Raw genomic sequence first — 23,623 nt, 5'->3', positions numbered from 1 at the left:
CTGACCGTGAAGGCAGTGATACATTTGGTGGGAATGCTGGTGTCCTTTATTAAACTAATTGTCAATGCCAGTCTGCTCATAAACCAGTGCGAGAATTGCTGCACAAACAATGGTCACAGGATGATGACGTGTAGCTGTCGATGATCGAATGACTGTTTTATACAAGGTAGTCAACTCCTTCAAGAGTTTGAATATGTAAATGTCCACCCTTGGGAGACTTTGTATATATTCACATTCCTAGCTGATTAAAATGGATCCATCCCCTCGCAAGGCAAGAGAGTATGTGCAAAGCTTAACCATATTTTTGCACATAAATATATTGGAACAGATAACCTTAGGATTCGTGTTAAAGTCCTTTTAGGTTCCAATATGCAGGAAGATGCCATAATGATTCAATGCAGTGGATTCCAGAAGGAACCTATTTACTCCAGTTATCACAGGAAGTACGCGATATGTAGCACATGCATGTTAAACAGAGGAATAACTCTTTGCACAGGCTTGGAAAACTACACCCAACGTCTGAAGCTGCAATATTAGAGTTTAAAGAACTAAAGTGCGACATAGGCCTGACATTTTATGCACGACAAAAGAAAATGCGAAATGTCAGGATTAAACATTCAAGTACTAACTCGCACTTTCACAAGAGGGGGATTCTCTTTCCTCTGGTATGTAACATTAATTATGCTTACTTTTCTACCAAATGTATATTTAGTAGTTCAGAAGATGCAGACATCTAACATGCCAATAAAATCGATTGCACCTAGATGGACACTACACGTGCGATTTTCATTGTACCGCACTGGAAGCTCACAAAGTTGAAAGGTACCTTCACATACATCAATCCCAAATCCATGAACCTCTGCAGCACAGCTCCAGGGGACTTAGAATACAGATTCCCCACTGTATTAGAAAGAGAAGAGTGGCAGCTTGAAAGAAGTTCAGAATGCCAGGCAGCAGAAGGTATTGTTCTCTAAAAGCATTTTGAAATGTGAATTATGTGAAATAGCTTCTCCCCTGTATCACAGACATGCATGTTGCATTTCCCTATTAAAGTACACCTAAAGACATTAAAGGTATACAGAAAGGCAGTCTAATAGTGCTTTGTTTAGGATTCTAGTGGTTGACACCTTTTGAAAGATATCAAAAGAATTGAACAACTTTAGAATTCCTTGGTATTGAAACGCAGTACTGTCTCAGTTAAGTCTCATGAACTGAGACACTACTACGTCTTTCCAACCTATGCACAGATTTAGGTGGCATTTTAGTAGCAATCGCCTCGTTTTAGAAAAGTCAGTGAGTTGTTAACATTTGCAATAACCCATTTTGCCATATATAAAGAGAAAAGATAGCGGTCCGCGAAAATTAAAGATTTATCCTAAAGTTCGGTTTATCTTTCTGTAGCAATCAGTCTACTAGTTTTCTTCAATCATCCACAAACTAGAGCAGGAGGAACCCGGTGCGCTACAGATTTGCAAAGAGAGGTTGTATATCGATTAGCCCTGGAGAATGCATAATGTGAGACGTTTAATTTCATTTGTGAGTAAAAGCGAGGAAACGGCAGGGAGGTCTACCAAAATGGATTCTCGGTTGCACGCACACATTTTACTAGTATTTGCGATTACCTTTACTAATAAAACCAGAAAACAGTCTACAAGAACACAAGAGGCAGCAACTGAATTAGAGCATAACGTTCCTCTCCTGTATCTGCAGGACAGACACTTAAAGCTGAACACATACTGGTCCCAAACATGACTGTATTGAAACCAATGCCCCACAGAAGTTTTATAAACAAACCTTCATATCACCCGCAGCTCAGACCTGTCAATTACTTAATATAGACTTGCTCATCTACTCCGTGCATTCAAATCTGTAACTGAATCGCTCTGCAAAGGCAAGCCGAGTTAATCGGTGTAATAGTTTTGCAGCTTTAAGGGTGTTTTTCAATAGGAGTTTCTATGACCCGTCCATCCACTGTGTGAGGCGGAGCTTTGCGACTGATTATTCACAAGTAAGCATATTATCTACCCATAATGCTTATCCTTAACCATAACCCTAGCACTACGGCTGTCCCTAGCCCTAAGCTTACATTTAACTCTATCCATAGCACAATCCACCGATGATCATCTGCTTAACCCCCAGCTTCTCCTTTACACCAAAACAAGCCCTGTCCCTTAACCTAAGCCACCTCATTGCAATAGAAGTGGGCGTCATTTTAAGTTCCTTCACTTCACTTCCTTCTCTTTGGTACCTTAGTATATTGGATCAGTGGGGAATGGGATGCACCCAGGACACAATCTGAAGCTAGTTTCATGTCGGGACGTCACACTAGGATCTCGCATCCAGTCTCAACTCTCATGCGGACTTTATTTTTGTTATTTATTTTTTAATGAATTTTCCATACAACCACTAGATGGCAAACGTAAGCAAACTATGTAACTTCAGAACAGTCCATGTTGCAAAACTATTGGTACAGCTCATTAACAGTTTTGTTTTTCTGTTACCTGGTGGTTTTTCTTTTGAACTAGTTTATAGTCCAGAACTCGCAATCTTCATAGCAACATCAGGTGTAGTAATCACTTCCCCATTGAGTTCACAATGATTCCATCCCATATGTCCTGTAACCACTGTTTAATGCCTTTTGGCCAGACCACGTTGAAGAATATTTTGGCTAAACATTTTCAGATTATCACGTGTACCTGAATTCATTCTTCCATCCATCCATCCATCCATCCACCCATCCATCCATCATTTTCTTCTATGCCAGCTACTCGTACTTAGATCTATGCGACGAGAAAACATCCGTGTGTCCCCCAAAAGTTGTCAATGGAATGCGATGGACACCACCACTTACTCTTAGTCCTCTAGCCTTTTAAATTTGAGATCTCAGCAGTAGGGGTGCAGATTGAGTAAGTAGCCTGTTTTTCTTTTCTGTCCAGGCTTGTCTTGTGATTTACTGTGTGTGCAGCTTTGTTTTAATAATGAGTGGAACAACACTCGGTTACAATAATATGCATGTTTGGTCACCAGAAGTACCAATGACTGGTTTTTCAATTAACCAACCTACCATTCTGGGCTAGGCACACTCACTTGCACAGCATCAGGATACCCTCGTGGGTAATAGTGCACTTTACAAATGCACATAACAATAAAGTGCATTGGGCATTTTAATTATTCATTTTTAATTGAACTCTTAATTTTAACACTATCATAATTCAGTGTTTTTTCTGCTGGCCGGTCTTTTTGCAGCATGAAATGTTTTCTAAATTCACACGCTTTTCACGATTCTGTTTATCAGTGATTGGGTTGGGGTTCCTAACAAAATTCAGCAAATAAATGTGGTTTTGCTGCTGAACTGCCTTTTGTCCGAACCACCACCCCAAAACATACTGAAAGTACATTATTTTTTAACTGCTTTTGCTTCTGTTGATTTGTAACATAATTTGAGTTATACAATAAATGCATGTAAAGTGTTTCATGAGTGTTGTTGGGCGTCCCCTGCTAATCCCTTATGTCTGGGTTCTCTAACACACTCCTGTTAGAGTCTGGTTTCCTTGGGGTTTCTTTTTCACAATACTGCAGTTCCCACTTCACTGATCTCCATGCACAATCCCAACTCCTATTGCATTTCTTGGATGTTTTCGTGCAGTGCCTGCTTGTCTCACTGGGTTTTCATGGGAGCCCTTACTCATCTTGTTTAAATGATATTCGTGCATGCTTTCTGTGCATGCCTCATGCTCTTCCCCACTGGGGCTGTTTTCTTTCTCTAGAAACTGTGATGGCTTTCGAAAGGCTGGCGCCTAAATCAAAGCATGGTGCTATTAAGTCAGAGAGATGTGGGAGTAACGAACACCTTCTGCAGACCTAAACTCGAGTTCATGTTTTTTCCAGGCTTAGTCAAGGCCTTGCTTGTCCTTCGCTGCTGCTGCTAAACACTGACACACCATAATTTCTCTTTTAAGCAGATAAGCACTCAACACACCTTTCCTTGTCTTCTTGTCTGCTCGCCCTCCCACCCTTTGCTTGTCTGCAACTAATAAGTTGCCACATTGGAGCTGCTCACAATTCTTGTTGGGTGGTCATGATGAGGTGGGAATTGGGGTCAAGTTGAGATTATTACATAAGGATTTACAGGTAACTCTTGGGCGGGGGTGTTTTGGGGCAGGGAAGATATTTGTGTGGATGTCGGCATTGTTTGGGTAAGCGAGCAAGGTAATTTGGCAGACATTGGGTAGCAGTGATATTTGTGCAAGCAGGACAGCATCATTTAGAAAGGGTGGTAGGTCTTGGTGGCACCCGGCAGCATTTGGCCTAATCAGGAAGATCTTTGGGGCCTCTTAAAGGCAGTGCTAGCATGTGGGATATGCAGAGAAATGCTGGCACCAGATGGGCCTTAGCAGAGGTGAGATGTACAAGGAGAGTTCACAGAGGGATAAAAGAACTTCAGTTATCGCTGTGATAAAGGGTGATCTTTATTCTCCACTTTATTACTGTGGCGCGTGACACATATAGTGCGGTGTACGGCTCAAAAATGGAAAACACTGTAAAGGAACAAATTCATTGGTTAATACATTCCCCTGTTTTCCCTTCACACACCCATCACCTAAACGAAGTTGTGTGTAATCTGCTCGTTGTCCTTCCTGTCTTGGCAGACATGCCACCCTGCCTTGCAGCCCTAGCGGAAGGGGTACTGGTTGGGTGGTGTTCCCATTCTCTGCAGGAGTTGAGTGGAACGCTTTTTATTCCTATGTTGGGAGACTTGGGTAGATTGAGCTTTAGAACAGCAAACTAAAACTAACTCTGCTTATTTAAATAAGTGTTAGGCAGGGCAGGATTAAAAGAGAATGTAACCACTCAATTCCAGTAGTGTTGCTTGTATCCATTGTATTCTACCTGTGTTCACTAATAGCCAGCTTTATTGTACTCGTCCATTCAGCTGTTTCACCGATTTGTGCGTTCAGTATTCCTGCTGTTTAGAGAGCCTTGTGTAGTCGCTTGTTTATAAAGAGAACAAGCTTTGTAAGCAGTAGATTTTGGATTCCCAGTTCACGGCATCTGATTATTGTTGGATGCAGACTAATAGGTTGTCTTTGTACCAGCCTCCTTGGACAACGTCCCATTACAATTGAAGTGGAGAGGTATTTTACGTTTCTTTACTCCTTCCCTTTGGCCAGGGGCCCATGGGCATTAGCTTCCATATTTAAATGCATTTTGACCTTTTTGGCTATAGATGAAGAATTAAGAGTTCCTGAAATTCTTGCCTGTTACTCTGTTATCGTACCATTGTTTCTATTTTCGTGGTAGCTTTACAGTAGGCTGCGTTGTACTTTTGGTGACTTACCCTTGAGTTTTGGTCTCCCAGCCCATTCTTGGGCCTCTCAATAGTCTTCTTAGCTTGAAGATATTGGAATGTTGCCTTGTTTAGGCTGAGTCTTCTTCTCTGTGAGATAAAGGTTTTGGTTATGACTTAGTCATACTTTGGTCTAGCATTTTGTGAGTGAAATGTGCTCGAGTTCCACAAATCACAGTAGTTTGGGAGTCTGAAGACGGGGCCTTTTCAGTAATATAACACATGTACTTCACAGTGCTTTAAAACGGCAAAAACGGCGGCAGCAAGTGCTCTAAAGGAGTGGTTCAAATGTTTTGGTCATCTTTATTTCCAAAATGAAGTATGTGGCTGACTATTACATTTCTGATCACTTTCATATTGAATTTAGTTTATTAATTTGAACTGGCTGAACAACCTAGATTAGTTGCATCTTAGCCAACTAAATCTCTGGGTTCATCGGATGCCATTCATATCACAGTCCTTACTAATTCTGTAGGTGGTGAAAGGAACACACTGCTCCCTCAACCCTGACCAGGCTCCATAATCCGTGCTTGCAATATTAGTCACATTAAACTGAACTTCACCATATATTGAGCACAATTGACTCTTAAGGAGTGAGACGTAATCCACATTAGCCAGCACATAGTGTTGTATACCAGGTCCTTGCGCGTGATTTAGAAAACCCGGTTAAGGTTTGTCATAAGAGAGACCCGTGTATATTTGATATTACAAAAAAAAATTCCAAAGTGACTTGGTAGGAGTTCCTTAAGGTGAACAGGTGGTTGATGTCTAAAAACATTACCAAGAGCAAATCTTTCTTGTCATTTCTCCCTTGTGCAGGCTGCCCTTTAGAACCATGGTCTAACCAAACCTGAGATTATGCACATTTACACATAAATGGTAAAGCAGAAACAGTATTCTAGAGCCTTTACAATTCAGACATTCACACGTCCTATATTAGGAAAATGTAGAATCCTCATTAGTATCACCACTCTTTAAAGATATCCTCAAGTTCTATAATCTAGTATGGATGTTTGCTCTTTAGTTTTTAACGTAAATGTCGTCAGTCCTGACATATTGAGGGTAAGTGAAGTTCTTATGATTTTTTTAATGATGTCTGGTCAGTCAGCAGATGTTTCTGAGCACTCTTTCTCACTACACTTTGATGTTGTTGGGGGCGTGTTAAAAGCAGTTATTATCATCAAGATGGCTGCCTTCATGACAAACCCCACATCCCACAGGTCAAAAACATCTCATGCGACCTAGATCTAGAAAGCAAGCAGGTTTTTATTCTAATGTAATGGCCCCCTGGTGAATTTAAAATGATTGGGTTCGAAGAAGTCCTGTCATATCTTTACATCTTGCACGTTGGCCTTGCTCAGTTGGCACTTAAAGACACAGCCAATTAACAAATTATTTTCAGTCTGGGTTTTTAAAAACATTTTTGTAAGCCTAGTGGGTCGTACTTAGCACTGTGAACAAGTGTAGAGCTCCTGCATCTGCAAAAAAAACAACGTTTTTTGCATTCAGAAGCTGTTGTAATGTGGCTATCGGATATTTAGGAGACCCAAATAAGCATGGCCTTTAAAGCAATAGTGCCAGAATAGTTTCAGTTCTTTGAGATGCTGTCTAAATTGATCTTTAGAATTTTCAATGGAGGAAACACCCAACACTACATTTGAAATTCAGAGTGAAATACTCATTTGGACATCTGCTACAGCACCATGTTACTATACTGTTCACATGAACTTGGAGAGCTCTGTTTTTCAGACCAGACACCAACTGGCCACTTTGCCGCAGCATTTCAAACCACCTTGAACTCCATCTTTTTTTGGTGTAAGATTTAAAGAATATAAGCGCATTCCTTCATCTACAGTTAGAAAACAGCTAAAAAAGCAGACCGTCTTCTTTGGTGGCTAGCACAATCCTTAACAGAGGATGCTTGCCAAATATATAGTTTAAATATACGGAAAAAAGTGGAGTGCTGTAAAACTTTGAGGTATCCAATAGTAATTTAGCATGGATTAAAAACAGAAAGTAGGAGCAGCTGTTTGTGCAAATGCTCGGATAAAATGATCTAGCCCACTCTAGCGCTAAACTAGACACACCAGTGTCCTGGAGTCTGATTATGTTGTTGACTCCACTTACAGATTCAGGAGGATCACACTCAACACACCATCATCGACCAGGCTTGTGTCTTACTACATAACATTAGCTGCAGATGTCTGTTTCATTAAAGGAGAGGCAGAGACCTGCTCGAGCTGTCTTTCTGCTCAGGAAAGCTGCGTATACTGTAGTATGGATGCGTCTGTGTCTATCGGGATGCCTCGAAAGTTCATCCAGAACTTGACATGGAAAAGATGATGTGCATGTAATTAATAAAGAAAGGTGAAGTAGTTTCAAGCCTGATGATTTCAGTTAAATTTACGTTGCTCTTATGTAGGCCATTATCTATTCCGTTTTCCCTTGAAGCTGTGACTGAATATTGATCTTCAGGTGTCTAACTGAATATATTCATCATAATCTACATTTTCCACTTGATGGCAGTTTGCTCACCTCACCTTAATGGTCCCTCTTCCTATTAATTTGTTTAGAAGCAGGTAGATACCTCACCTTGCCAAGTCCTCTCTGATGCACCGCGATCTGTTTCCTTTCTGTTGACCATTAAAGATCCGACCATGCACCCTTAATTCCTCCCCGCAGTCTTGGGCTCAATTCCTTTTTGGAATGCACCTTCATGGAAAAAGTCTGCATGGTTTTTTTTTTCTTCTGGTAGCTTGAAGTGAGTCTGTAGAGCCTGCCATTCGTTTAAGGTCCGTTTCAAAGTTATTCATAGCACATCTAAGTACAGTATGAGACACTTATTGTAGAAAAAGACGATCTGCTCCCAGCAGTTTAATGTTTGATTTGCTCCAATTTACCTTGAAAGCTGCTTTTCGCAAATGTGAACTACCAAGTACTAGGTTGGAAGTAAAACTATGACTGTTACAGACCATCTGAGAATATTTAGGATAAGTTCGAAAGATGTACCCGAGTCTATGGCATTTTCTCTCCGCCAACTTGCAAAGCCTTCATTTAGTTGAGTGGTGTGCTTCCATTTACAATATGTTTTTTGATACATTGAATCTCTCCACCATCCGTATGATGCACAAGAAAAAGGGCAAACTTGGAGGCTAACGCATAGGCTTCAAACCATATCTCTGCATCACCTGAGAACAAGAGCTCTTAAAATCAGAGAGCTTCAAAGGCCCTAGATTGTCTGTAGTCTGTAAGCTGTACTAAGAGCTCAGTGCTCAGTTTGCAGTTCTCGCCTTCAGAATATTCCTCAAGCTGTGTTCCATGCATGATGTGCTCTTTCTGGACGGGTTTGTCTGCTTCCATTTTAATTAGGCAGTTTTCCTTGTCACTGGTGTCTAATATCTGAAAAATACCTGCACATAGTGTGGGATATGATCCTGTCCTGTCTTGCCAGTCTTTGAAATATCAGTAGAAGACCTTTGTGAACCACTATCTAATGTGTACATTCTTCCAGCACTTTTTCTTCTATGCTATGTACACAGATATGGTAACGGTTTAGTACTAGGGCAATCATCCAGAACTGTGAATTTTGCCATTAAAATGCTCTTGAAACATAACTTTGTATTTAATACGTATGCAAACATAAATGTTTGATAGTCACTGGCAGCCCGAAACCTGTATGAAACAAATATGCAGATGAGATGAGTTTCTAGCCTCCATTCTGTTTTCATTAGTAAGCACTGCTTTTGGCAGAATTTACCTTTGACTGTGTAAACCTAGGTTGTTGCTGACCTTTGGTTCAATTAGGTTGAAGCCACAAGCTTGTTGACTGTTCCTCTCAGTACACATAAGCTCTTAACAAATTGTCCTCAATTTACATTAGATTTTTGCTTATACAGGGATCTACAAAGACACCTAAATCAATCAATGGTGTTACACTTTTTTTGCATCTGTGAAAGAAAATGTGGAATGTTTGAAAATCTATGGAGGGCCCATCTGCACGTAGAGTGAATATATGGATAAATGGTCTTAACACCATCCTTACCACCAGGCCAGTTTCCACCCCCTCCCCAACTCCACTAATATCCCCCTCCCCATTTGGTAATTTTAATACTTGTGGGGGTCTGAACGGGCCTAAACAGTGCTGCTCACCCCTCACATTATTTTGAACACTGCTGCAATTGGTAATATACTAATAAATCTTTATTATTATCAATGTTGCCTTGGCTGAGATTTGTAAACTTACAGCACCTGTACTCTGATGTTCAGAGAAGTCATAGATTGGGATGCATATGATAAATCATATCCATATGAAGTTCATTCTTCAAAACTGCCAATGAGCACGCAGTTTGTTGTCCCCTGTTCATCGGTTGACATGACTGGTCAGTACTCTCTTACACCTCCACCCCCAAATCCCAACTGGATCCCTTCGCAAGGTCAGTTCTACAGGTGAGTTCATAGCTAAATATTCGGTTGTCATGCCCAAAGACCGCAAGCACAGCAGCCAGGTACAGGGCAACTACTCTTTCTGAGTCACCACTCTTGACGACGATCCTCGTCTACAGGAGGACGTGGAGGACAAAGTAATTGACCTTCCATTGAATGGAAATAATTTATTTTCATCTACTTCTGATTAGGTTCTTTAGCGGTGCACGACTGAAGTAGTAATTTTTCCAAATACCTTCACGCTCTTCTGATTTTTAATCAATCCAAGCATTCAAGCCGTTCAAAGCCAGACAAGCAGTAAGATCGAAACCCGCATTCTTAAATAAAACCGTATTCTCAACAAAACTAAGCTGGGCCGTCTTGGGCCTACGGTCCAAGTAGTCACTGGAATACTTTAGAAAGGCAGCAAGTCTAGTGTCTCTACTCGTCCTTGAGGATGATGCTGTTAGCACTTGAGGTTCCAAAGTAAGAATTGGAGAGAGAACAGTGACAATTGGACACTAGTGGGACTTTCCATGGTGTAAAAAAGCCCATGTCTTGGGTGCTGCATTTTCCGCTCCCAAATATATAGCAGTATTTCATATGGTTTCCCTTACATTTATAGTTGGATAAACAGTGGTAGTATTTGGTGCTGTGGTGTTGGTTCTAGAGGAGCCTGACAGTGCACTGGTTGTGCAGTTCAGTCACACTGAAAACGTTACTTCAAAACCTGCATTTTTCAGTCACGTCTGCTCTCCTGAGTCAAAATGCTTGTTTTTACACAAATGCTAGCTTCAGTGTAACTCCGCAGGCTGGCTGTTCTCAGTTTATCTACATGCCGACTTCTTGTATATTAGAACTGGAAGAGGGTTCTCAAATGTGTTAGGCTATAGGTGTTAGGAGGATTGCTGCTTGCTGTAAAATGTCTGGGCCTTCAGTAAGAGCGCAGTTTACAACAAACTGGCAAAGAGCATCATTGGTCTGTCACTATGTTGACACTCCCCTTCCCACCAGAATGATTGAAATGGCAGAGTTCCACTTAAGGGTTAAGTTCTTTCAGACATTGGTAATGCACTCTTTCTTTCTGTTTATTAAACCCTGCCAAACCAAATCACTTACCTCCTTAGAGACCGCTAAATGTGTGTTCACTTCTGAATACCACTGTAAGTTGTTTGTACAATCTAGACTATCCTCTGGAAAGAGTACATCTGAATATGTTGGACATTACATTGTGTCCACCGAAATTGCCCCGTACCAGAATTGTTTTATTCCAGATCCCTTTTTATTTTCGTCCTCACGCATCTGCTTTGTCCGTAAGGGAAACATTTGTCAGTGTGCCCTGGCCAGGATATTTGGAGGCTACCACAGCTGGTGCTGTTTCTTGCATGAGTTCGATATGTACTAGATTATACACCACTGATTATCTTGCAGCGACGGTTTGCATAGAACTGTTGAATGGGCTTCTGGAACAAGTTGTCACCAGAGGCCCACTCCAGTGGAAGAGCATCTGTGATGCCATTCAGAGTTCTGCCAATACGGCTGCTTCACTGGCTTCCGCCCATGTTATGGTGGGAGCCCACTTGAGTCAGAATCTGATTCATGACTTGTTTATCTCAAGCCTAATGCTTAATTTTTTTGTTTATCTGTTTTCTGCTGGAATCTGAGAGAGCTTGCTGCTTAAAGCAAGTCATCCACAACCTGTATGGATTTGAACTTCTCCATGCAGGTCACATACATAAACAGATTTGTGCCTTTTGTGCTGCATTTTCGCTGCAGAATTTTGCCCCCACTCAGTGGGATAAGTTTTGAAGCAATTAGTAGTTTTTTGAGAGGCAGCTGTAGTCTATTCAATGCTTAGTTTGCTGTAGGGTTGGGGTTGCATTGGTGTTAGTCGCATCAACTCTTTCACCTTGTCTGCAGCCCTGCACATGCAGGAAACCGTTTCAATCCTATGTTAGTCATTGAGGTTCACAGGCAGTTCAACTATGGGGAGAGAGTGAGTCTTTATATCCGCAGATGACATGACTTTGCTGTTTGGTGAATAGTCGCCCTTCACTCGGCAACAAACTTTGCAAACTCCTACATTTATATTTATTGGGGATTTCTGGTTTCTTTTGCTCCAAACTGCTACAATGTTATAGTCACTCTCTTATTTCCCTTGTTGCCCCTCGTGCCACACGGTAAGAAGTCCGTTCACCAATCCTGCTATGTGGGTAAGGGTTGGGCTTTCACAAGGTTTGTCCACTGCGTTGCTCAGCCCCTTCTGTTTTCAAGATTAGCATCTTGCTTATGCTGTGTTCACATGATGACCCTGCTGTCTCGCCCCTCTATTGCTGAAAGTATTTCACTATGGTAACTTTCTGCTCTGCTTGCTTTGCTTCTCTCTGTCCCATCTGCTTTCTTTCTGGTGATTTTCCTCGTCACCTCCCCACCATCTCTCAGGACTGTTGTGGAAATTGCAGCGACAGTGAAGAGGAACCGACGCGGCTTTAAGAAGCCCTGGCGGAGGAACTATGTCTGTACCAGAACCATCTGTGCGGCAGCAGGCCGTGTGCAGGAGGCCAGCCGCCCATCCGTCCGTCCATCCAGGGCAGGAGGTAGCAGCGACCCTGTGGGACCGCCTTGTTTACACTTTGCACATTTGTACTTTAAGATGTTATAAATGTATATGTATAAATACAAAACTCTGGGAATGTATATTTTTAGCTTATAACACGATAAATGTTTATAAGTTGGCTTTATCTGTGAAAGGGGGAGTGTTCATATATTTTTTTTAAAGAGGTTACAAACTGAGCATACCTCTGGACGAGATGAGATTGTTTTAAATCTTCAATTTGATTAAGGGTTGTGTGCTTTCCCAACTACCCTCCTATATCTCTAACCCAAATGTGGTCTCTGAGTGAGGAAATGTGTTTAGGAGTTATGTAGTCTTGGGAAGTGCCAAAGTCTGCCTCAGATTTAGTCCATTATGTGTTAAAACTGGTGCCTGGGCAGAAGGTTGCTACACTTGATGTGGCTGGTGAGTAGAAGCCCATGCACTGAGCAGCACTCACTAGTTTATGTTAAGGTGGCATGCCAGAGAAGGATACGGACAGCAGTTTGGTTTGTCAGAGAAAGAAGAGTGTGTGATAAAGGGGCATGTGTATGAGATTTTTGAAAGAGTTGTCTGTATTTGCTGCTACCAGTTTGTGTCCTGTGTATGTGCTCCCAAACAGGAGTTTGTAGTTTGAGGAGAACCACCTCACCAAAATCTTGTATCCACAGCCCACTTCTCCATAACCCCACTCTCCCTCCCATAGGAAGAAATAGGACAAAGGTATTTGCACAGTGGCATGCAATGCATGCCTCAGCTCTGCCACCATATTTATTGTTTAATACCAGTATTTCTTTTTAGGCAAAGCCTTAAAGATTTACCACAGATGGTACAGGCTCCCCAGGGATTTTATTACTTTGTACTTAGGAAGAAGGTAAATGAATGCACAGTCCCTATGTCCCAATAATTTGAGCCAAATAGAACATCCTTCCGGCCCAGTCAGTGAGAAAGGTGGCCTTTTCAAATGATCCCTCACACAGGTGAGAGGGAGTTTATTTGCTTCAGCACTTTGGTGAAGAGAATCCTGGACTAGCCAGTCATGCTTCTACTTGGTCACAGGAGCAATTATTTGAAATCCTCGGTATAACACCTAGAAAATGTCCTTTTGTGGTGGGTCTCATGATCAACCACAATGCCACAAGTTTACTTTGAGGAAGTACTGGTACCCTCTACCCGATCTGCGTCAATTGCTTTTATGAATTTCAGTTTATCTCTTCTGTCTAATAGATCTCAGTTGGTGGATGTGTCACCGTCTTCTGTTGTGTTTAAAAGAAAACATGTTAGGTACTTCATGACTCCTGCTTTCTCACCCCTGTTTTTCAGTGCTTGCATTTTACTTTTCACAAGATTGATACATTCCTTTCGGCTTTTCTTAGTCGTACACATTGTTCTGAAACTCTGATCTGTTGGGCGAATGCCCGTTGTAACTTGTTGCCAAATGGATGGGTCTCAATTGGTCAGATCTTAATTGTTTTAAAACTACGATGTCAGTGGGCATTCATCAATCATTGTGAATAATGTATGCATACTAAACAGGAAAATCTTCCTGCACCAATCCCAGTGATCAAAAGGGTGTGTTTCATAATAACTACCCCTTGACTTTTCAGATCTGGTTGGTGAACTAAAAGGTTGGGGATGCGGTCTTCTCAAACCTATGTATATATATCAAGGACCCCCTGAATCAACGAATCTCACAATTCCTAGGCCAGGGAAATATGCATGAATGAAAAGTAACAACCTAGGACATTTGGCGGTACAAATCACATGTAGAACAGACACGTTATAAAAGAAAACTTCAGCTGGCTAAAAGAACAGGCTTTTATTAAACAATTAACACAAGTAAAAAATCATTCATGTATCATCAAATGGCAATTATAAAATCACATTGTATACCTAACAATTACATATAACAAATTCATATACAATTTTTTTAAAATTAGAATATTGAATATAGGAGAAAGTGGCATGAAAATTCGGTCTCTACGCGCGTTTCGGCGGCCAGCGCCTTCTTCCTGGAGCAGCCACAAAATATCTACAAAGTCAAAATGCATAAAAAAAGAAAAGGCACTTTCTTTTCGCTAAAGTCCTCAATAGACAGTACTAATTTGTTAAGGAAATGACAAGACACGTATGAATTATTATATGATACTCTCTTTATCTACAGCTGCTAAAAGAATTTTAAAGCTTGATTGTTTTTGCAATGAGAATGTTTAGGAACATGCCTTGAATCTGTAATTTGGGATTGATATAATTTATATTTTATGCACCACTCTTTTCCCATTCCGATTTGGGATGTGAATATTGAGCTTTCTGTTAAGCTTTGAAAGCCCTGAGTACATACTCACCAGTTCTACATAGCATGATTCACAGAATCCTGTTTTTGTAATTGCCTTTATTTCAGACCACCACTGAGCAAGCTTCTGACCTTTTTGGTTAAAGAATCCCTTAGTGTGCAAGCGCATGATATGGTTTTGAGTTTCAGAACTTTCAAAGTTTTTAGTAAAATGCACATCACTATATTTTCTTTCCAGCCTTATCCTACTTGGTTGCTAAATACTTAATTATTTATATGTTGGAAAGGTTCTCACTTTCTACAAGGAACATATGCAGTACTTTCAATCCATACCTAGATTTGTAATTATGGCTGTAATCTCGGCAAGGAAACCTTTGTCTGTTGTATAATTTCCTGTATTCTAAAACGTTAGTCCATACGGGTGCTACGTTCCTTTATTCTATTCATACATCAGAATTTATAGGGCTAATCCATGGTTGTGCCAGTGGAAAGGCTGGTTCCTCCTCACAGGGCCTTTAGGGGCAGGACCTGAGTGCGCCATATCCTTTAAAGAAGCTTGATAGAAAGTGATCAGTTTGTAAGAATAAATTTGGATGTGCTTGCAGTGTGCCTAAGAGATGGCAACACCTGAATTGATCTGTGTTTCTGGGCACTTAGTGAGGTGTATGAAAAAGGGTTGGTTTAGGCACAAGGGCAGAATCTCTGGAATTGGATATGTTATAGAAAAGTACCTGGTTGCCCAAGAGTACGAAAGTCTTCATGATGAGTAAAATGTTGTTCTCGGTGTGACCTTTGATAATGATACCAACTCGAATATCCACACACGTTTAGGTCCCCACACTACATTTTTAAAGATGGGATTTTAATTTTTAAAAATGACCTTATTAGCAAAGTATGTACCTAGAACAGTTTTTTTTATCTATTGAATAAAATCAATGTAGCTAAATTAATCTTAAATTTCGCACCCTAAAATGTGTCTTAAAAGTCCAGTGTATGCTCTTGTGAAAAAGGAAAACCAAACAGGAAATGATGCACAGTGGCTTCACCCTTTACATGAGATAATGTTGGCTCTGCTCCTTTAAAGAATCCAGGCGCTCCATATTCCCTGAAAGCTTAACTTATTTGTGGTAGTTCATTATTCTGAACTGTCTCACAATGATCCCTGAACACACCTGTCTCGTACTTTCTTTGAATAAAGTACTTTATGATCACAGACTTTGGCCTGAGTCTGCATCATAGGACATCTATTCATCTGACTACAGTTCACTTGTATACAAGTCTGAAGATAGGAAGTGTGTTAAAAAATATTTTTTATAAGGGAGCTTCTCTTCATTTCAATGTTTAAGCTAGGCCTTTCAAAAAGGAAAGAATCATTGCGCTTAGGATGCTAACATGGCAAAATAGCGGAAGGTGCTTACTACCCCTCCACCGATCTTTTGCTTGGATGGTATACTGCAATACAGTGAAGGGAAACGTGTTATGACATCCGTTCCTTCAATTGAATAACTTGTATGAAGTGTTTCAGCCAGCCAACTTTATTTTCCAAGGGGACATTTCTAGGGCAATGAGAAAGCCTAACATAAACCACTGTTTTGTGAAGATGTAAATGTTGTGACTGTCAAAACCTTAAATCAGGCATCCAAGCAAATATGTTATATTGTGTCAAACAATAATGAGAATATTTGTGAATACATTGAAGTCTCTTGGTCTGGATGCCTTACATCCGAGGGAGAATTCCCCATAATTTCCCTAATAGTCTCAGTTCTGCCCAAGATATTTAATTCTGTATTGCAAGATCTCGGACATCAATTTAGCAGATATATGGCTTCTCTGGGTAACAATATTTGCAAGGTAGTCACAAAATCTCAATATTGCAAGTTATACAGCTACTATGACTGTACTCTTTGGTATTTGGTAGAACAGTTCACACTTATGCGGTCTGTGAACTAAAGAGAGTACTTCAGAGAAACCTTCGAGGTAGATCATCCAGACAACTGATCAACTTGGCCCAAGTCTCCCTGTAGCTTTCAGTTTGAGTATTTCCACAGAGCCCAGGAGACGCTCCTTGTTAATAAGGCTCACTTCTATGTTTGAGTGCTTAATAAAGATTCTGTTACTTTCTCTGGAAGCAGTTGTACTGTTTCAAATACCAGTGAACCTGCTGTATTGGAAAGGATTTCTCCCAGAGTACCATGAGTACATTAGTTCCATGGGTGATGCAGATATTCTCGGAGCAATGGATTCATATACCCTACTGCTACAGGCCACGCCAACAGCAGCAACTCCGCCTAGAACCTTGATACCCGAGAGCCCCCAGCAGTGTTGGGAACACTAGCAGCTCCAAGCTTTTCAAGCAAAAAAAAGGCTATTGCTGCAGATAAGGTGTGCCAATCACAGGTTTGCAGATCAGCACTGTCCCATGTGAGGCCCATGTGAATGGCATTCTTGCAGACCATCTCACCAGGGCTAACATTCTTGACCCTACCCAGAATGGGTTCCGTGTGGGCCACAGCACGGAGACGGCCCTACTTTCTATGGTCGAACATCTGCGTTCTGGGCTTGATGCGGGTCGGACGGCGGCACTTCTGTTATTAGATCTTAGTGCCGCGTTCGACATGGTCTCGCACAGGATTTTGCTTCAGCGACTTGAGGAAGTGGGTGTCAAGGGCTCTGCCCTTTGCTGGTTCCGATCTTTTCTCGCGGAAAGGTCCTTCCAGGTAGCGATTCCACCAGGTAAGTCCAAATCCTATCCGCTGGACCTGGGGGTCCCACAGGGTTCATCATTGAGTCCCACTCTATTCAGTCTTTACGTGAGGCCGCTGGCTGCGGTCGTCAAGCAATGGGGCTTGACGATGGTCTCGTATGCAGATGACACGCAGCTGGCGGTCACGTTGAGTGGGGACTCCGATTTGGAGGCTCCCAGGTTCCGGGACTGGTTACGGGCAGTGGCCAACTGGATGAATTCCAACTGTCTCCAGTTAAATGCCAAGAAGGCGGAGGTTATGGTGTTCGGCAGGCAAGTGGAGCTGTGGGGCGATAAGTGGTGGCCCTCTGAACTAGGTGTGACCCCCTCTCCGGCATCAGAGATAAAAAATCTTGGGGTTGGCTTGACCCAACACTTAGTTTCATCTGTCATACCAAGAAGGTGGCGGCCTCTTGTTATGCCATTATTAGAGGACTTAGGCCTATCCTTAAATTTTTTGATGCCCCCACCAGACAACTGGTGGTTCAAGCATCAGTGTTGTCCCGGCTTGATTATGCCAGCTCGCTCTTGGCCGGGATCAATCAGTCAGAACTTACCCGGCTGCAGCGAGTTCAAAACGCTGCAGCCAGAGTGGTGATGGGTCTGCCTAGGTGGTGCTCAGTCTCCAAATCTTTGCACTCTCTCCACTGGCTCCCTGTAAATCAGAGGATTAAATTCAAGGTTCTCTGCCTTGCGTTCAAAATCCTCAAGGGTACGTCTCCTCAAATTTTGGAGAATTTGTTGACACAGTATGTCCCCCAGCGAACCCTCAGATCCAGAATCTGGTGGTGGTGCCGCGTTTCAGGTTGAGCAGAATTGGTGGCCGCTCTTTTCGAGTGCTAGCGGCGAATTGGTGGAACTCTCTCCTTCTCATATTCGGGCGATTGATGACCTATTTCAGTTTAGACGTGCTATCAAGACCTTCTTATTTGTTTAGCTCCCATGTTGTTCCTGTGGCCCCTCTGCTTTTCAGTGTTGTGTTGTGTTTGCCATGTCAAAGCGCCAGGACGCCCCTTCGCTGGGGCAGCTGTGCGCGGTATAAGTAAAAATAACATAACAATAACAAACACTGGAGAAATGTTGACACGTTAACCCGCATTAACCCGCATTACTGCATAATTACTGCATTGATTAAACTCCAAAAGACAAGTTGGTGGGCCGGTCCTCTGTGCAACTTATTTGCATTCTTGTTTTAACTAATCTCCTGCGTTATCTACCTCTGAAGATTGAAGCATGTGTTTGCTAATCTTTTTTAATGTTTATTACGGTCAAATAGATCTGAATAGTAGAAAGCATCCTATTTGAGTTACTACCCCAAAGTCTTTGCCTTCAAAACAGGCACATAACTGGAAACAGTTCAGACTTTGTCTGGTCTTTCTGTCAGACTGGACTACTCTAACCGACTCCAAGGATTCTGGAATACCAATGCCAAAACTGAGTTATCCAATCGATGATGCCTGTATGCACCCATTAATGTTTTGTTTTTTATGTCAGTGTGAAGGAGGGGATTAAAGTGACATTTTCAGCCTTATGTATTTCCTCGTCACTGCTTGTCTTTAAAATTCATTTATTAAAGACAGAATATGTTGCCTCCTAAAGGGTACGTTTATCTATGATAGTTAAAGAAACTATTTTAAAGGGTTTGAAAAAAAATTTGTTCCGGGATCCAACACATTTGCTGAGAGACTAATCTTTAGCATTTCAAGGAAGATGCCCATGATGAAGAGCTGGAATCCTAAGTAAAATAAACATATCCAACACTTCCTTCTTTTATGAAGTAACTTATTTAATTTTCCTTGACGTGATGAAGAGCTGGAATTATACATACAACACACCTACCTATTCAGCAGTTCCTTCTTTCATAAATTAACTTATTTAAACTCCCTTAAGGGCCACCTGACAGCAGACATGGTAAAATGACACCCTGTTTTACAAGCCCAGCATTAGGTGGTTATTCTGTGCTCAGTGGAACTTGATTCAAGACAAACTCCTCACCCACTGAAAACTCAGACGTCATCCCTGGACACCATCTTAGATTATGTACCATGCAATGCTAGCAGGTGTTGAGTCACTGGAGCCCTACACTACTTCTGAGCTTTCAGAAGAAAAAAGATCTCCAACAGTCCTTGCTTAGGGTTTTGCGGTATGAGCTGCTGATCAGTACAGTTTTGTACTCTAAACCAGAAGGCTATCTCATTTACTTTATGGGGCATGAAAAATAATAGTACCCTTTTTAAAACCTGAGCCCAGTAAGACGAAAAGTTATATGATGACACCTCTTTTAGAGTGTGTATTGCCTCTATTCAGACCATCATGTCCTGAGTTTTGTAATTTACCAGAGAATCTCTCATTTGGGGCACGGAGAGCAATGAACTGGTTTAGTTTTACTCGAAACAGGTCGCTCAAAGCTTCTGGAATTTTGCATTTCTTATTGGGCCCCTTCTCTGTCCTCCCATAATGCTGAAAACCTATCTCCAGATCCCAAGCCCTCTCAGGGAAGGAATTACTTGTGTCGCTTAAATTCAGGCCACTCCAAAGTCTTACCAGCATCTTCACCTTTTCACTCTCGATGTAAAAGTCCCTCTGCTGCTCCCCCACCTCTCTTTCAGGTTTATCTTTTTATACATTGACGCCAGCCCGCTCATCACAGTGGTCTTTCAATATTATGACAGTCACCAAGGCCATCGCTGGAGTCCATGCCTTCTCTGCTGTTGAAGGTCTGGCATGTCTACCTCACACGCATTTACAGCTCCCTCCTCTACGAATTATGTGTGTGAGTCTATAAAAGATTCTGTGTTGAAGAAAAATTTTATATTCCTCTAAATATAAGTATCCAGGATTTATATGTTTGATATGTTTAGATGACCCTCGCGCCTACCAGTTGGGGCAGTGTAGTTGGTGCTCACAATCTGACCTAGATGCTGGCCACTTGTGAAGTCAAAATACCTGCAGTACCAGAACAGTGTAGGTGAAAACGGTCTCTACTGAAAAGGTATCCTCAGTGAAGAGAAAATTATACTTGCCATTTTATTTATATATTCCCCCAATTATTTCATAGTGTGACGATGGGGAATATAGAGTGATCCCATACGTGTATAAAAGGAGAAGATACTTTGTTACAGTCCTCCCTTCATACGCCATGAGGAAGTAAGGATAGTTTTGGGGCACAGGAGGACTGTAGGAACTGTGCTTGGGCTGAGCAGGTCATCGGAGTTAGAGGGACCACGAGGGAAGGTCACGGGAGCTCAGAGTAAGAGGAGTTGTCCTGGTGTGTTGGAGTACTAGTGGCCTTGTGGGGGCACAGGGAGAGAAAAGGACCTTATTAGAAAAGAATCATAGGAAGCATGTAGACGCCCACAATGTGGTAGAATGAATGTAAGTGCTAGATAGTGGGGGAACTTACGAGCCGTAGGACAACATTGTGCGTGTTAGAGTGGTCTGGGGCTTATTGGTACCTGTAGCACTGTTAAAGATGGAGATACGGGCTGTGACTGAATTAACATTTAGGAAGGTGAAATCTGTGAATGATGTGGACGATGGTGGTGTTTCTATAGAATGCCATTGTGCCGCAGGGAGAGGCTGAAGTTGGGTGAACTGATGAGTGTCTAGATAGGTCGTTGTTGCATGCGTGTATGTCTTTCTCACTTCCCCTCTCTTCTACTACTCCCCCACTCATGGTTTGCTAGGTGTGGGCCCTGAAAGCAGAATGCGGGAGAGAGGCGGACTGAGAGGATGTTTGTCTCAAGGTGAGGGATGTTGGCCTTTAGAATTATAGGTGCTCCTTTTAAGATGTGTTATGGGCCTATTAGGGTACATTCCCCGGATCTCTATGTACGGCAGAAAGAAGGTGCAGTAAGCATGTGGATATTTGAAGGGTGGGTGGGCCCTGACTGGATGTGTGTGCCCCAGAGAGGCAACAAATGGTTTTGAGAGGTACTGAGTGAAGTTCTCCTTTTTAGAATCTTTACCACACAGTCTAGAAACTCATTTTTTCCCAAAACGCACAGGTCATGCTAGTCGTGAGGGAGTGACGAAATGGGAGCCTCTGTCATCCTTTTTGACAACTTCATACTGCTGTCTGCCCTGTTAGATTCTATTATAATTGTTTGTTTTCTTTTCATCCTTTTATTTTTTACAAAGTTATATGTTGCATTTTTATACCGTTTTTACGAGCATTCCAACCCTTGTACTGTACAGCTGTAACATTTGTCCGTTTGAGTTCCTAGCAATAACCTGTATCTTCCTCTTCCAATCGAGAATATGATATTGTATGTTTTTATTGTAGCTCTGAGGCGAGCATCTTGGACTGTGAATAATACACATGATTTCAGCCAAAGACATTGTCTGCGTTTCATTTGTCCTGTGTGCATATTCCTGAATATGAATAGTAGGACACGCAATGTTTGAATGTACACGTATGCCGACAGGAAGGCAGAAAGGTGGATTGGGTTTCCTCATGCTTCGATCTGTACTGCACAGCGCACCTATCTATTTCAGCCTGATTCGGCATCCGGACATACCCACCTTCCTAGAATTGGCAGCTGCTGTGATACCAATAAGCGATTGACGCAAGGTGATATCTAAAACCGACGCACAAGCAACACTTAAAACAGCCAATGTAAAAACGTGTATGACAACCCTTTCTCTAGAAAGGACCTATGTTCGTCAGTCTTATGTATCACCTAACCTGTGTGTGCATCTGTGCGCCGCTGTGTCTGGTGCATCCGAAGTTACCTAAAAGTGACAGGTGTGTTTTAAAAAGCAAAAACACCAATACATGGTGACCGATGGTTGGCTGCACCGTATTCCCAGGTGACCTGACTGGACCACCAAGTGCTACAGCACACTCTTTGGTTGCCTACACAGATCTGTGTACAGAGGTGATGCTGAACACCTTCTGCGACCTGGTCATTTCTCGATGCTTCCCCCTGCCATGTGCCAGTCCAGTGCACAAATCCCACTCTACATCGATTTTGCACCTTAGGGTTTTCTATGTCTCCCTACTAACGATTATTATGAAGACATTTTAATGTTTTTTCTGTAGGAGCTTGAAAGCATCTGAACTTGTTTAGGGATGAGGTAATGTATTAGTGGTATTTAAACTGTATTATTTAAAAGTAATGCTTCCTAGCCTAACCTGTGCTGCAGGATCTTTGCATTTCAAGAAAGCTGCCACAATATTGGCACTATTACTGGAGGACGGTTTCAGGAGTGCAGGTTTCCATATCAGTGGAAAGTTTATCTCGTTTGAAATCCTACAATCTGAAAGAAGCAAGCTGTCAATCTCTGGCAGGACTCCAGTAGTGTGGGATACTCTTCCCACCATCAACGTCATCATGTTCCAGGTTTTGTCGTCTTTAAGCAACAAATAAAACCCACATACTTCAATGTTTACTAGTAAAATGGTTTGCAGCAACTCATTTGTGTTATTTTCACCCACTTGTACTTTTCTCTCTTTTTTTTTTTTTTTACATAGAACTTGCACATTTTAGTCTGCTCTCGTTTGCGATAAAGAAAATAGAAGGGGGGGGGGGGGGGGGGACAATTGTTCATGCCGTTTGTCGATGCCAGCTCCTCCCCTCCCCGGCAACACCCTATGGCAGGAAATGATCTGATCACTGTTTTGAATTGCAAAGTCTGCCCCTGTTTCAGCTGTCTTTTTTTCCTTTTTCATATCACTGATGCAATTGGGGGGAGTGAATCTAAATATCCACTGACATACATACTGAAAACTGGCATTATTTGCAAACCTCACTGTAAATGTCTTGTGTATCCATCTAGTGCTTAATCCTGGTGTCTGGTCTGTTTATTAACACCCAACATTTTTCACAGATCGCCTCCAAGAGTGCACAGGAGATTGCCATTTTCCAATCGCCATGCTGTTTTGTCAAGAGGGCGACTGGTATTAGGACTCTTAACAGTCAAACTTATATATATCTAGATAAATGTTTTATGTGAGACGTGTGTAAGACAGTGCTTCAGTGCCCTTGTCAGGGAGCTATACCTCTAAGACTTAATACTTACTAGGAACTGCAATCCTATTTATGACCCTGTGACCTAGAGTTCTCTTAAGCAAGTACTGACATGAATGTGCACAAAATACGTGTGTGCCTTTTAGGAGGCATCATCGGATATTCATCACTGCCGGGAGAGCTTGATTTCTATAGTCACTGAAACACGAGTCAGCAGATGGTACACATGAGACAGTACTTAGGGTGATATCGG

At 41.9% G+C, this 23,623-nt stretch overlaps 1 protein-coding gene across 2 annotated transcripts in view; it reads left to right on the top strand.

The window, feature by feature from the left end:
• GRK6 (G protein-coupled receptor kinase 6) overlaps positions 1–23,623 on the top strand; it is a 627,649-nt gene that overhangs the window by 374,992 nt on the left and 229,034 nt on the right. The window contains exon 16 of one of the 2 annotated variants that reach the window (XM_086931797.1): positions 12,212–21,734. The exons of the other annotated variant lie outside the window; for it this stretch is intronic. Within the exon in view, the coding sequence (XP_086787923.1) occupies positions 12,212–12,262 (51 nt within the window). The 3' untranslated portion in view covers positions 12,263–21,734. Of the gene's footprint in view, positions 1–12,211; positions 21,735–23,623 lie in introns of those variants that run through there. 2 annotated transcript variants of the gene reach the window in all.

The sequence above is a fragment of the Lissotriton vulgaris genome, chromosome 7 (genome assembly GCF_964263255.1).
Source record: "Lissotriton vulgaris chromosome 7, aLisVul1.2, whole genome shotgun sequence".
Lineage (NCBI taxonomy): Eukaryota > Metazoa > Chordata > Amphibia > Caudata > Salamandridae > Lissotriton > Lissotriton vulgaris.
This window is presented reverse-complemented; position numbering and strand designations above follow the sequence as displayed.